At 33.3% G+C, this 15,061-nt stretch overlaps 1 protein-coding gene across 1 annotated transcript; it reads left to right on the top strand.

The window, feature by feature from the left end:
• Positions 1 to 5,045: 5,045 nt before the first annotated feature.
• LOC110707529 (glutamate dehydrogenase B) lies at positions 5,046 to 10,774 on the top strand. The gene is made up of 10 exons (XM_021885550.1): positions 5,046 to 5,231; positions 6,774 to 6,903; positions 7,617 to 7,730; positions 7,994 to 8,215; positions 8,310 to 8,384; positions 8,626 to 8,742; positions 8,830 to 9,080; positions 9,615 to 9,690; positions 9,766 to 9,852; positions 10,361 to 10,774. The coding sequence occupies exons 2-10, from the start codon at positions 6,796 to 6,798 to the stop codon at positions 10,544 to 10,546; spliced, it is 1,236 nt and encodes a 411-aa protein (XP_021741242.1). The 5' UTR covers positions 5,046 to 5,231; positions 6,774 to 6,795; the 3' UTR covers positions 10,547 to 10,774.
• Positions 10,775 to 15,061: the final 4,287 nt, after the last annotated feature.

Genomic DNA, 15,061 nt, shown 5'->3' on the forward strand with positions numbered 1-15,061 from the left:
TTAAAGCACTTACTTGGATGCCTCGTATCTATTTCTAATAACAAAATACACGCGTTAGTAACTTCAAGGAAAATAATAATCAAACAATTAAATTAAATAATTGAAAGAGAGATTTGGGACCAAACCCTCAGAAATTAAAACCTTTCACGTCTAGGGCGAAGGCAACTTTGAATTATGCTAGGTGTTTCTTGGTCTTGTGAATGCGGAATTTTGTATGCAAAAGGGTAGTTTAGAAAAGAGAGAGAGAATAAACTTTAGCTTAGAGAGAGAAGAGAATTAGAGAGTTGTTTATGAAAAACGGAGATTTTAGGAGGCTATTTATAGAGAAAATCAGCCAAACGGATAGAAAAATAAATCAGAGTTTCGACGAGGATAAAACAGGTTAGCACCAGACGCTAAGCATTAGCGCTAGGCGCTAAAGCTAGTGCCAGGCGCCAGGCATTCAGGCGCTAATTAATATTTTCACGTGTTTTCTTAATTCAAATAAAATTTAGCCGTATAGAAGGGCAAAATCGTATTTTCCTTAAAAACACTCTTTTATTTTGATTAAAACTCTAAAAAGTCAACCAAAGTCAATTTATCAATGCTAATTGAATTAGGAATGAAAAGAACCTTCTAGAAGAATCTAGAAGACTAAAATCAATTCTAATTGCATTAGGAATGATAAATCCATATTAGGCCATCCTCTAGATCATTGGGCCGCATATAACTTCCTCATTATTCATTGGAATTGGGCTTATAATATATCGTTGGAAAGCTCTTTCCAAGTCCCATCCAACTACGCCATTATTGGTCCCTTGCAATGGACCAAACCAAACTGGATTGACTGTTTTCTTAAAATAGGTTTTCAAAAACAGAGAGAAGAGAAAAGAAATTAAAACTATCCGCAACACTAAACCTTCCACACTTTCACTTCACTCGATTATGATTCGACGTGAAAGATACTCATCACCGGGTTTGGTTTTGGGGAGACACAAATGGGTGTCTACATGGTGGTTTTTTTAAACCAAAAAGCTTTTAAAAGGTTTTTTTTTCGCAAAATGATGCTTTTAAAAGGTTTTTTCTTACAAATTTGCCGAGATACTATTATGGAGTGTATTCAAGATTTTCATTATCTAAGGGTATGTTCTATTTACTCGATTTTCACTTATCTGAACTAAGTAACTAAACTTATTTGAAGTTAACTGAACTTATTTTAATTGTAATTTGAACTTCGTAACCCTTATCAGAACTTATTTTGCATGAACTAAACTTATCAAACTTAAAAAAAAAAATTCAGTAAAAATAATTCTAATTAAGCAAATATAAGTTCAGTTCAGTAAAAATAAGTTCTATTCGGTAAAAAAAAATTCCAGTTTAGTGAAAAAACTTTAAAGAAGAATTATAATATAAAATCAGTATAAATAATTTCAGTTCAGTAAAATTAATTTCATATGAGTAAAAAATTTAAGTTTAGCAAAAATAATTTCCGTTCTGTAAAAATAATTTCATTTCAACAAAAATAAGGTGAAGTGAATGAGGCCTTATTGAACTTAACTTATCTGAATTTATCTTAACTTAATTGAACTTATTTGAGCTTGTTAGAATTTAATTAAGTGAAATAAGGTGAATAGTTAAAGCCCTAAAATTATATGAACTGAACTTAACTTAATTATATGAACTTATTTTAATTGTAATTTGAACTTGAATAACCCTTATTAGTACTTATTTTTTTCCTACGCGAGTGTGTTCTATTCATCTGATTTTTTTTTTACTTATCTGAACTTACCTAAACTTATTAGACCTTAATAAAACTTATATTTGTTGTAATTCAAACTTGGGTAACCCTTATCAGAACTTAGTTTTCCTGATCTGAACTTATCTGAATTTAATAAAATTGAAATAAGTGAAAATAAGATGAACATAACATATCCTTAATGATAGAGTATAAATCATCTCGTCCACGCCTCCTTTCAAAGTGAAATATTTCTCGCAGGGTAAATGGAGGGCCCATGCTGCATCTACATTTCAAGCCCAAAAGAGCTCTCATGTGAGGCGACGTGATAGATCCTTGAACCCCAATCATTAGGTTAAGCTTCTAGTTGAATTAGGCCTTTAACACTTAACTTATCTGAAATTACCTGAATTTAGTAAAATTTATCAAATCAGAAATAAATGAAAATAAGGGAATAAAATAAACTCTTACTCCCTCTTCCTAACATCGATAATCATCAGTATAACATGTACCATTGTACTTTGATATAACAATATTTTTGCATACATTTTTAGAGAAGCGCCGATTAAACAAGAATATAGCTTATTAACTTAGGGCCTGTTCATATTTACTTAATTTCAGTTCAGTTCAATTCAACTCCAATCAGTTTAGTTCAGTTCAGTTTAACTCTAATCAGTTCAGTTCAGCTCTTAATTTCCCTCTCTCATAAAATATTCATTTCAGCTCAGTTCAGTTCAGCTCCAATCAGTTCAGTTCAGCTCAATTAAGTAAATGTACTGTGAACAGACCCTTAGTAAGACCCGATTGATTACTAATGATGAATACAAAAATAGTGGATTTGGTTCATAAACGATGTATAAAAAAAGGTGAAATATTATTAGGAAGTAGATTGGGAAACTATATCAAACTATATCCATTTTTTTTTGTGAAATCAAACTATAACATGTGTGATATACTGTTATCCATATTAGTTTAGATATGATTTATTAAAAAAAAAATTCATTAGGAGATTTGATATTATATTGTAAGAAAAAAATAATTATATGTTAAGAATGAAACTAGAATAAATTCCATATATCTTATAATTAATCAAATATTAAGGTCTTGTTTTGTTTACCTTAATATCACTTATTTTAGGTCTAATAAATTTAAATAAGTTTAGATCTTCCAAAAAAAAAAATTTAAATAAGTTTAGGAAAAATAAGTTTTAATAGGATTTATTCAAGTACAAGGGCAATTTACAGAACTGAACTGAAGTGAAATGAGCTCAACTGAATTGTTTATGATAAAAGGACATTAGGAACTGAACTGAAATGAATTGAACTGATTGGAGCTGAACTGAAATGAATTGAACTGAACTGAACTGAAGAGAACAAGCCCTAGATTACAACTAAAATATGTTTTTAATAAGGGCCTGTTCACATTTATTTAATTTCAATTCAGTTCAGTTCAACTCCTAATTACGCTCTCTCATAAAATATTCATTTTAGCTCAGTTTAGTTCAGTTTAGTTCAGCTTCAATCAGTTTAGTTCAACTCCAATCAGTTCAGTTTAGTAAAGGTGAACATACCCTAAGTTTAGGTAAGTTAAGTTAAGTTTCAATAAATTAAGATAAGTGAAAATCAGGTGAATAGAATACACCTCAAAAACTTAATTGACACGATTTACATAGGCCAGGTTTAAAGAAATGAACTTTTCCTCAGGGATTCATATGTATATAAAAAAAATTTATAGGTAAAAACTAGTGAGGGGTATAATTTTATTTTAAAAAATAGATTTCACAAGAAATATAGTACCCCCTCTGTCTCTTTATTAATGTCTACTTTCTTAATATTATGTGAGTAATAAATGATAAAAAGTGGACATTAATAAAGAGACAGAGGGAGCACAAAAAAAATGATATACAAAGAATAAATGAAAATATAACATTAATTACACCGATTAGTGCGTAATTTTGTAATGCATTTTAAAATTAATACAGTACTCCCTCCGTCCCTAAATTACATTCCTGTTTGTAAAATTACACGGGAATTAAGGAGGAAAGATTAAGACAAATAACAATACTGAAATATTTCAATGGGAAATACAAAACATAAATGATGTCTTTGAGTAAAATAAAGATAGACTAATAATTAATTATGCCATGTCATCAATCCTTTGCAAAAATAAAGGACCAATAACATGCTTCCAATTGAAAATTAAGAACCAATCATATTCATTAGGTAAGTTATGGGAAGTACATGCCTCAAAAAAAAAAAATTATGGGAAGTACAAACTTGAGACAAACGATGGAGAGAGAAAATAAGAGTGGGATGAGGATAGTAAGAGTGAGAAAGCATTAAATATACAACAGAAAAAGAGAGTTGATTTGAGATATTTGGGAAAAAAAACTTACTAAAAATGAAAAGGAGAAATGTAATCCCAAAAATAGAAACCAAGAATGTAATTTTGGAACGGAGGGAGTATCAAATAAAAAAATTATTAAATACTTATTTATAACACTAACGGTTACATATTGACATCACAAAAAACCAAAAAAAAAAAAAACATGCAGAAAAAAAACCGTGAATCTCACGGTGTAATGAGTTATCGATAACGTTTAACAAAAAACATTACTCATTTACTCATAATAATGATGCTTTAATGCATTGATTAGTTGAACGTGTAGCACGTCATACGGAATAAGACAAGGGTTTACCAATTCGATTCATGGATAACATGCTCAAATAAATTCAATATCTATCGGTTTCTCATTGACAATTTTTATGTTGAAATTAGACATCGTATTTTATTTATTTATTTACAATTTTTATTTTAATTGTTTTCAAAAGTTTTATATATATGTGTTTTTAAATACTTGATCCACTTTCCATTTGCGAAGAATTAGGAAAAATTAGAAAGAGTACTAAAATATAAAGATAATGGGATTAATGGTAGGTAAATTGGATGAGAGAGAATCTAATAAAAATAAAATTGAAATCCCCCTGTTGAGAGAAATGAAATAAATATTGTAAAATATTTTCAAATACTACCTCCGGTTCAAATTACTCGTAACTTTAGAATATTTTATATCTCATAAATAATACCCAAAGTTACGAGTAATTTAGACCGGAGATAGTAAAAAATATGAAGTAGGAAGCATTTAAAATTAGCCGCAATGTAAAGTGAAGAAAAAAAAGGACGGAGTATATATACAGTATTATAGACCAAAGATACAATTGACGTGTAAGCTTGACGTGTCTAAATACATTTCAAAAACTAACCCATTTTACAAATTTCAATTTCAACTTTATTTTTGTATATTTATTTAATTTTATAATAAAGTATTGATTCTTTCCTCAATTTCTTCTCCCCTATAAATAAATTCCTGAAATTCGTGCTCTGCTCTACCTTTCACCTTGCTCTCTGCTCTTACGATTCACCTTCCCCAATTCTACCCAAATTCTTCATTTTTTCAATTTTCAATTTTCTCTCTCCTCTAATTCAATTTGTTCTTCCCCACTTGCCACCTTCTCTGGTTAGTAATTTCCGCAAAATCCGATCTTTTTTTTTTTTTTTTTTTTTTTTTTTTTTTTTTTAACTTATGTGAATTTTTATGATTTGGGTTTGCATTATATTTTTCTGATTAATTGTGGGTTTAATTGTTTTCAATTTACATTCTATGATATTTTAGATATTTTGATCTTGTTTTTTTTTTAGGTTTTTGGTTTAATTAATTAGTATTATGATTTTTTTTTTGATCGAGTTCACATGAGTTTTGTGCAAGATCGAGGCTTTCAAAATTGTTAGTGCTTTTTAACTGTTTCATTGTTTGTTTATACTGTAAAATTGATGATTTTAAAATTGTAAATTCCGAATTCCAATATTACCATTTCCAAGATTATATATTAGAATTGTTTTATGCTGACAATCCTATCCATTTTACTCGGATACTGTGAAAAGTCTTTGTTTATGCGGGTTTCTGGGTTTCTTTAGGTCCATTAAATCCAGTTTAATTTTGGAATTATATTTCAAATTACAGATTGTGTTTGTCACTTCAATTTTACTCAAATTCTACAGGTAAAAATGAATAGGCTGGCAAGGTGCTGGCATTGCTTTAATTTCTGCAATTTGAGCAAATAATCCAATTAAGTCAACTAATTGTTGTTTAGTTGTTTGTTAAGAGTCTTGATCGCGACATTTATGAGTTGTGTTTATATGTTAGCTTTGAAATGATTCGAACCCGAGATCTAACACATTGATTGTATAGTAGTTGATTATGTCTTACCACTTTGGTTAAATTGAGGTTTTAATTATTGGGTGAAATGGTGAAGAAGGTTGCTAGTTGACCATTTGATCACTATAACATACATATTACATGACCAATTAGTTGAGGCTTGAGTGGTTATATGAGTGATCCCTTTATGCCTTTTAGAATTTGAAATCTAATGTTTGCACACACATAGTGTTGCTTTGATTGAAGCCGAAGAAAATGCTAATTGTCGCTTTCTTAGGTAGATGCTCCCAAATTTAATCCATTAGTTTAATTGCTTTCATCGTGTATGCTTTGATATGAAATTTTTCTTAAGGATTGGGTTACAATTGTTGGCTAAAACCTTGGATAGGGTAATTAAGACTGATAATTACGATGAATGATTAGTGTTGCTCAATCTTCGAGCTTTATGAATATTTATCGCCCTCTCAAACAATAAATTGCAATTATGGCAATCCAACGTATGAAGTTAATAAGTTAGCTAGTGATGCATTTGCCAGTGCAGAATTTTCATGTACTCTATGGTAGAGAGTTCATTGAATCGATGATTACCGGGTCATTTGACCATGCTTGCATATGGCCATGTTTATCTTGAGCTGTTTTTAATATATTTGCTTAATTTGTTTGATCTTGACTTCTATCTTTCTGGTATTTGTTTATTATTATTATTGTTAGGTTGAGCAGTTGCTCTTCTTTCTGTCCTTCTCAGTAGATAAGCTTTGATTTATTTAATTCATAATTTTATTTTTGTTTGATTTTAATTTTGGATTTTGAAGATTTTATAATACCGTTTATCTCAAATTTCAGCTTACTCTGAAGCAGTAAAATCATGAACGCACTCGCAGCAACTAATAGGAATTTTAAGCTTGCATCCCGACTTTTGGGGTTGGATGCTAAACTTGAAAAGAGTCTTCTTATCCCATTTAGGGAAATCAAGGTGGATGATGCTTTTCTTTAATCACTTACTATCAACTATGTTTCTAGAAGTTATATACCGACTCAATTTTGTTACTAGTTGCTCATTTCATTGCTGAAAGAGCAAGAGTCTGGAATTCATTAATAGTCTCTAGAATTCTCATAAATTTGTCTATGAAAAAGTAATCAGACAATTTAAATGTAGTAATATAGTGCAGATTATTGTTATCAAACATGTGTACTAGACTAGTAGTACTAGGTACATTGTCAGTATCTGAAAATTGAGATAACTCTCTTAGTGAGTACTTGTCATCTTTTAGTTTGTATCTTGTTCTAGGGTCTTTAGATTTTTTTTTTTTTTGGTTTTCCAAACTAGCTTCTCTAACTCAACTGTCAAACCTTTGCATTGGGCTAAGTATGCTTATATATGATTCTATGGTTATATATGAGTATATGACACTGTTATGTGAGCTATAGCTTCAAAATACCTGTCAATTTGTTTTGTAAGAAACAGGTTACTTTTGGTTGGTTTATTTAATATTCTATTATTGGCAGTACGCATGTTCATGCAAGCACCTTTTAGTGTTTTGATACTAGGTTTTTTTTTTTTTTTTTTTTTTTTTTTTTTTTTTTTTTTTTTTTTTTGTGGGTAAAATTTCATATGGGCCATCATATGCTATAATATGTCACCTTCAGCTTGTATTTTGCTAAAATACTGATTCAGAGTTTTAACAGGTTGAGTGTACTATACCCAAAGATGATGGCACTTTGGCTTCTTTTATTGGGTTCAGAGTTCAGCATGACAATTCTAGAGGTCCCATGAAGGGTGGAATCAGATACCACCCAGAGGTTGGTTCCCATGTCTTTTCTGTTATTTCTTGCCTCATTTACTGAGAAAAGAAAAACTTATTTTGTATTTATCTAAACAAAGTCATTATTGTATCTGTATAACTGTACTACATTGGATTTCCCCTTTTTGTCTATAAACTGTACTATTACTTGATAACTCAATTATAATTTGTCATTACGTTCTACAAAATAAAGACATTTTAAATTGCGTAATCTACAATATTCGATAACTGTGATAAATAATTTGTTCATCGATATTGTAGGTTGATCCAGATGAGGTCAATGCTTTGGCACAATTAATGACATGGAAGACAGCAGTAGCAAATATTCCTTATGGCGGTGCCAAGGGTGGCATAGGATGTAACCCATCTGACTTGAGTGCTTCTGAACTTGAACGCTTGACACGAGTTTTCACCCAGAGGATTCATGATCTCATTGGAATCCACACTGATGTACCCGCTCCTGATATGGGGACCAATTCACAGGTGAAATCAGTTATTTGTTTGTGAAAAGTTGTCTGTAATGGTATTGACATATATGTATGGAATTTAATTGTTAATCTTACTGTCATTTGAACAGACGATGGCTTGGATATTGGATGAGTACTCTAAGTTCCATGGTCATTCACCTGCAGTTGTTACTGGAAAGCCTATTGTAAGTGTGTTGATAACTGTGATTATGCTTATTTGTAGTAACCTTATAATTTGATGGTATTGTGTGCTCCAGGCCTTCAGTTTAGATGCATAATGATGCTATTGACAAAACATTAAGCATACCTCTTGATTAATATGCTTTAAATTGTTAGCAATAGAATTAATTAATTCACGTTTTTTATTACTAAATTAAGTTTCATTTTCTAAAAAATTAAATTAATTTGATCTTGATGTAATATTAGGACCTTGGTGGATCTCTTGGTAGAGATGCGGCTACAGGAAGAGGGGTTTTATTTGCTACAGAAGCCCTTTTAAATGAGTATGGAAAGACTGTATCTGGTCAGAGATTTGTGATACAGGTATGCATTAATGTGAAAAGAGAACTTTAATTATATTCCATTATGATGTTTGTCCGTCACAATTGATCCTAACTACACTAATCTCAGGGGTTTGGGAATGTGGGTTCGTGGGCTGCACGGCTCATCAGTGAATTAGGAGGGAAGGTTGTTGCTGTAAGTGATATTACTGGAGCAATTAAAAACAAGAACGGACTAGACATTGACAGCTTACTCAAACATGTCCAAGAAAATCGTGGAGTCAAAGGTTTCCATGATGCAGATGCAATAGACACCAATTCAATATTGGTTGAAGATTGTGACGTGCTAATCCCTGCAGCCCTTGGTGGAGTTATTAACAGGTTCATCTTCAAGTGCCTTTAACCTTCCACCTTGTATGTAAATAAATTGATATTTGATGTTGAGTAAAGAAATGAATCACTCCATATTATCTAAACACAAGGTGTGAAGGATAATTGACAATCAAATCTCCATTTCAGTTCTGAATTAATTCTTTCGAAGTATTTAATATTGGTGTCAATTCTTTAATATGAATTTACAATGGCTGAAATTCTTCATTGGTTATCAGATTCTAATGTTGAAATGGTTCATGATAGTGGCAAAGAGGATTCATGGCCTAGTTAACTAATAGTTGCCTTTAAATTTTAAGTATAAGAGGATTCCACCCCCCCCCCCCCCCCTTCCCCAGGACTTTCAGCTTAGTTTATGAATCACGTAGTATTTTTTATGCAGATCAACTAATACTTAGTCTTGTGAGTTGATTGCACTGTATTTTCTTGCTTTTGAAGAAATATTCATGACCTGAATTTCAATTCATATATTTTTTCCAACTTGGATTGCTGAATTAAAAATTTGTTTGTTTGTTATGATTGAAGGGATAATGCAAATGAAATCAAGGCCAAATTTATTGTAGAGGCTGCAAACCATCCTACTGATCCAGAAGCAGATGAGGTTTGTTTAAACTGTATTAATATTTTGTACTATGATGTTGTAGTTGAGTTGTTATAACGAGGTTTTTTTTTTCAGATACTTAAAAAGAAAGGTGTTGTCATCCTTCCCGACATATATGCGAACTCTGGTGGTGTTACTGTTAGTTACTTTGAGTGGGTTCAGGTATGAAATCCTCCACTATAAAGTGATTCTGGTAGAGTTTAGTTGCTTAAAAATTGGTTGGTCATTTCTTTGCTCTATGTTTTATTATAACTATTATTATTTTCTTTAAAATCTGGAAATCTTTTGATGTTCTACATTTTTTCTTCAATGTTTTATTCTTAACTTGAAAATTGAATAATTGAATGTGTTAAGAGTGGTATTGAAATTAAGGTCTAATCCATAATATTTAAAAATGTTGGACACATTTGTGCTCTATTGTATAAAGGGCTAAAGGCATCACTTCCTCTAATGCAATCATCACATACTACATTCATTTCAAATTATTTGCAACGACAATACATTTTTAACTCAATTCTTTAGGTCAAATTGTTACAAATAATTTGAAGTTGAGGTAGTATTAAGAGTACAAATTTGAGATAGTCTATTTTTGTAAATAGTTAGTTTATGTGAAAGGAAATACACAATGAATATTCATTATCTGATATAAGTGTATGTTTATTAATTGCAGAACATTCAAGGTTTTATGTGGGAAGAAGAGAGAGTGAACAATGAATTGAAGACATATATGACTAAAGGATTGAAGAATGTAAAGGAAATGTGTAATACACATAATTGTGATCTTCGTATGGGAGCCTTCACCCTTGGACTAAATCGTGTTGCACGAGCAACTGTTCTTAGAGGCTGGGAAGCTTAATTATCATGAACTTGTCATTTTGTTTAATAAAACCTCTCTTTGCTCCTAGATCATTTGATTGTTGCATTTCGATATTATGTGATGTCTTTATAGTTTATACTCGACTTTATAAAAAACACGGGTTATTATCTTTACCCCGATTAAATTAGATGATATTGTTTCGGTTTTCAACCGGATTGTAACTCTATTTATTATCATTTAAAGTGAGCATGAGAATTATTATTAATCTTTATGTTGTCGATCTATTATTTTATTTTAACATTATATATATATATATATGTATAGATAAAATATATCAAATGTGATCTTATCTAAAGATTTGTATAATTGTGTAATAAATTTTGTGCACTACAGTGCTATAAATTTTGTAGTAGAAAGTAATTATGTACGTAGTAACAATATCATTTTGTAATGATTTGGTATATACAAATCTTTCTGAAATTAGATTAAATTAAACAATAATCCAAATACAATTCATTTTCAAAGTTTAGCAAAAGACCCACGAGACTACTCTGTATGCACCAACAAGAGTACAAAATCTGATAGCAACACTAATAAGCATTGTCGTTAATTTCCGCTTCATATACATCTCTTGCTCTACAGGGAGAAGCATCTGCAACGGATTAACGTGATTCACTCAAAGTATGGACAGAAGTAGAAGGAAGGTTGTGATTGTATTAGCTGAAAGTTTGCGTAAAACGAACATGGCTTTATACCATGACTCTCCAATGTTAACACAATAATAATCTGGATGTCTTCCTCTTTGCTAGACTACCATTACAAACATAAAAATGACAATAAAGCCTTAATTACTACAAGTACTCTTTTTGTCACTTTACTACTTAAGTCTAATACAAACAATTGGCTAAAGCTGCTTGTCCCCTGCTGTTCTCTAACGGTTCCCTGCCTCTTCTTGCAATGGCCAAAGCTTGTTGTTGTTGGTAAGTGGCTGCTTCCGCTTCTGTCGTCTGCTGTAGGTCAGGACATTGGGTGGAGGAAGTGAGTTCGTTGCAATACTCCCCCCCCCCCCAAAAAAAGCCACCTTGTCCTCAAGGTGGAAGTCCGGAAACCTCTTCTTGATGCCGCGAGCATCCTCCCAAGTTGACTAGAACTCAGGCAGTCCTAACCACTGATCAGCACCTCGAATCCTTACTTCTTACCCAGTTTTGGCCTGCTATCCAACACCTTCTCGGGTTCCACTATGAGTTCCAACTCGGGTGTGATTTGGGTGGGAATATTAGGTGAGCTAGGAGTGGCGCCTACTGCTTGTTTCAGCTGAGAAACGTGAAAAACAGAGTGAATTCTACAATCCTTCGACAAACGCAATTTGTATGCCACCTTCCCAACTCGTTGAATGACCTCAAAGGGACCATAAAAGCGAGCTGCTAGCTTTTCAAATGGCCTCTTGGCTAGCGAACGTTGGCGGTAAGGCTGAAGCTTAAGGAAAACTCGATCCCCAACTTTAAATTCTACCTCCCTTCTCTTTAAATCGGCATTTGACATCATGACTTGCTGAGCCTTCAACAAATTAATTTTAAGCTCATCCGACATCAAATCACGTTCCTGCAATAACTCCATGATTGTACCCATAGCGGTTTGCCCAAGTCCTATCCTCACTAGAGGTGGGGGATCACGACCATACAGGGCCTGAAAGGGAGATGTTGAAGGAGTTATGTCTTCGTCGTGTGCAATTACTAGATATATAAATGGATCAAATTATGGAGATAATTAAGTTCGTACTTTTGGGTCGTCGTTATGCCATAGTTAGAGGTACTAACGATCTTTGGACTAGTAAAATAGGCCAAAGCCCAATTGGACGGATCCTATAAGGTCACACAAAGGGGCTAGATTGAGCATTAGAGGACGCGGCCCATCATGGGCCTCATCACTCTAGGTGGCCGGCCATATGGGGATTAAGAAGTGGGTTTGGGTTTCGTGCCCTAGTCTAATTATAATGACTAATGAGATTATAAATAGACTAGGTGCCTAGGTTTGCAGAAAGTAAGCAATTAACTGATCACTGTGATCAAACCCTAATTAGCAAACACGAAACCCAACCCCTCTCATAGTCCTCTCTTTCACGGTTCTCTCCTTCTCCTCATTGGCGCCGGTGGTGTCTCGTGGTGGTGGTGGTTCGTGCAGTGGTCGGTTGTCCGTAAAGGTGGTGATCGCGGTTTTCCTCAATCACTCGACCAATCTAGTATTGGTGGACGGCTCGTTCGAATCTCGTGGACTAAGTAGAGGAGCAACGCTTGGGGCTCTATTCTCTCCCTGATTTGCCTGTCGAATAGCTTCGTGTAATTCACGCGTCAAAGGTATGATTATGTGTCTTGTGTGTTATGCATGTGATCTTGGGATTGGTACTTGTTTGAATATGATTCATATTATTTCCGCTGCGTAGTACCAATAAACACCTACAGTGGTATCAGTTGGCCTATTGCATGAACGCGCTAGATCATAGTAATACGATTATTTGATGTCCATGTTAATTTTATAATCAATTAAGAGGGAGAAATTAATTTAATTATGGTTCAATTATTATTTTTAATGTGATTAAACTTTTGGAATCGATTAAATGTGATTTAATTATGCACAAAATAGCCATGAAGAGACCGAATTTTAGCTCTAAATTGTTCAAAATTTTTGAAACCCCTAACCCTATTTTTCGAATTTTTCAAAAATCCTAGCCCTAAAATATGATTTTTGTGCTTGATTTTGATTTAATTAAATTTATTTTATGATTCATAATTTTAATCGGATTGATTTATGCATAAAAGTGTTTTGTGTATGATCATCAATTTAATTTTAAAAGTTAGAATTAAATTGGGATTAATTTTATGAAGAACCTTAATTTTAAAGTTGAATGTGATTTAATTTTAATCTTATGGACTGATTTAATTTAATTATGATAAGTGTTATTTTAATTAAATTAAAAACACAAAAAAAATTTTTTTATTAAAGGTCGGCAACCGCGGCTGGGTGGCGCAGCCACGGCGGCTGCCGACCAGGTGCTGGTCCAAGAGGGAGGGAAGGGGAGGGCGGAGGTCGGGGGTGGCTGAGGCAGCAGCTGTGCAAGCGTTGCACGCTGTTGCCTTGGCTGCCACTGCTACGGGTAAACCTGGGCACGGGCCGGGTTGGCCCGCGTGCCGCCCGGCACGGCCCGCCGTTCGGTGCAGCCCGGCACGACCCGAAGTCAAGCACGACACGACACGAAGTTCAACTTCCGTGCCACAGGCCGTGCCACGGACACGGTTGAGAATTCCCAGGCACGGCCCGGCACGAGCACGGGCATGGCCCGCCGTGCTGGCCCGCAGGCACGACCCGCAGGCACGGCCCGCGGGCCAACGGCTATAAAACGGCTAGTTTTTTGCCAAAAATTCTATAAATACTCACCTCCATTTCATTCCCAAATCACAAAATCACAATCTCTTCTTCTTATCTCTTATATTCTCTAAATCTCTAATAATCCTTATTTTCTTAAATTCTCTAATTATTCTCTTAAATTCTCTAATTATTTTCCTAATATCGGAAAAAAATTAAAAAGTTCGTAATCGTAATTAGTGGAGCGTTGAAGCACGGTTGTAAGATCTAAACTAATCTTAAATTTATTATTGTTTTATTGTTATTATTAGAATAATCTTGTTTGATTATTATTGTTGTTAATTGTTATTGTTGTTGTTATAATTGTTGTTATTAATTATTATTATTGTTACAATTGTTGTTATTATTTATTTTTGTTGTCATTGTTATTGTTATAGTTGTTGTTATTAATTAATATTATTGATATTTTTATTGTTAAAATTGTTGTTATTAATTATTATGATTATAGTTAACCACTTTTTATTAAAAAATTAATTGTTAATTATGGCATCGAACAACCCATCATCTAGGTCTAGGGGGAAAGGCCGACTTATCTGTAGTAGTAGTTCTAGGGAACCACCAAATACAACGAGCCCCCAAATTACGAGTCAAACCAATGACCCCATTTACTTCCCCCCGGGCTATGAGCCATATAATACGTCGGGATTTCCAGCACCACCACTAAACCAATTTCCACTACCACCATACCAATTTCCACCTAATTATATCGGTAATCAACAAAACTATTGTTCTAGCCAAGGTAGCCAAGAAAGTACCCGAATTCCCTCCGGTTCTACCCCTTCTACTGCCACTCCCACTAGTCCCACTACTAACCATCACACACATCATGAATGGTTAACCGAAACTGAGATGCTACTTTTGAAAAACCGAAGGAGTGAGGTATGGCGTTATTTTGTCCTAAGTAAAGATGGTGAACAATGGGTAAAATGTAAAACATGTAATAGTGTATTCACGGCAGTTACCAAAAACGGGACGGGACACTTATCTAGACACATGAAAGCTTGTGCAAAACCAGCTAGTGATCCAACCCAGCCCAAAATTTCCCAATTCCATCCATACGGCTTTACATACAACTACGAGAGGGATAGGGATGAACTAGGAAAAATGATATTACACGCCGAACAACCTTTTCTT

This window comes from Chenopodium quinoa, unplaced genomic scaffold (genome assembly GCF_001683475.1).
Source record: "Chenopodium quinoa cultivar QQ74 unplaced genomic scaffold, ASM168347v1, whole genome shotgun sequence".
NCBI lineage: Eukaryota > Viridiplantae > Streptophyta > Magnoliopsida > Caryophyllales > Amaranthaceae > Chenopodium > Chenopodium quinoa.

Coding starts and splice junctions, on each gene's coding strand:
- LOC110707529 (XM_021885550.1), top strand. CDS start 6,796: ATGAACGCACTCGCAGCAACTAATAGGAATTTTAAGCTTGCATCCCGA. Junction 6,904..7,616: donor TCCCATTTAGGGAAATCAAG/GTGGATGATGCT, acceptor GAGTTTTAACAG/GTTGAGTGTACTATACCCAA. Junction 9,853..10,360: donor GTTACTTTGAGTGGGTTCAG/GTATGAAATCCT, acceptor TATTAATTGCAG/AACATTCAAGGTTTTATGTG.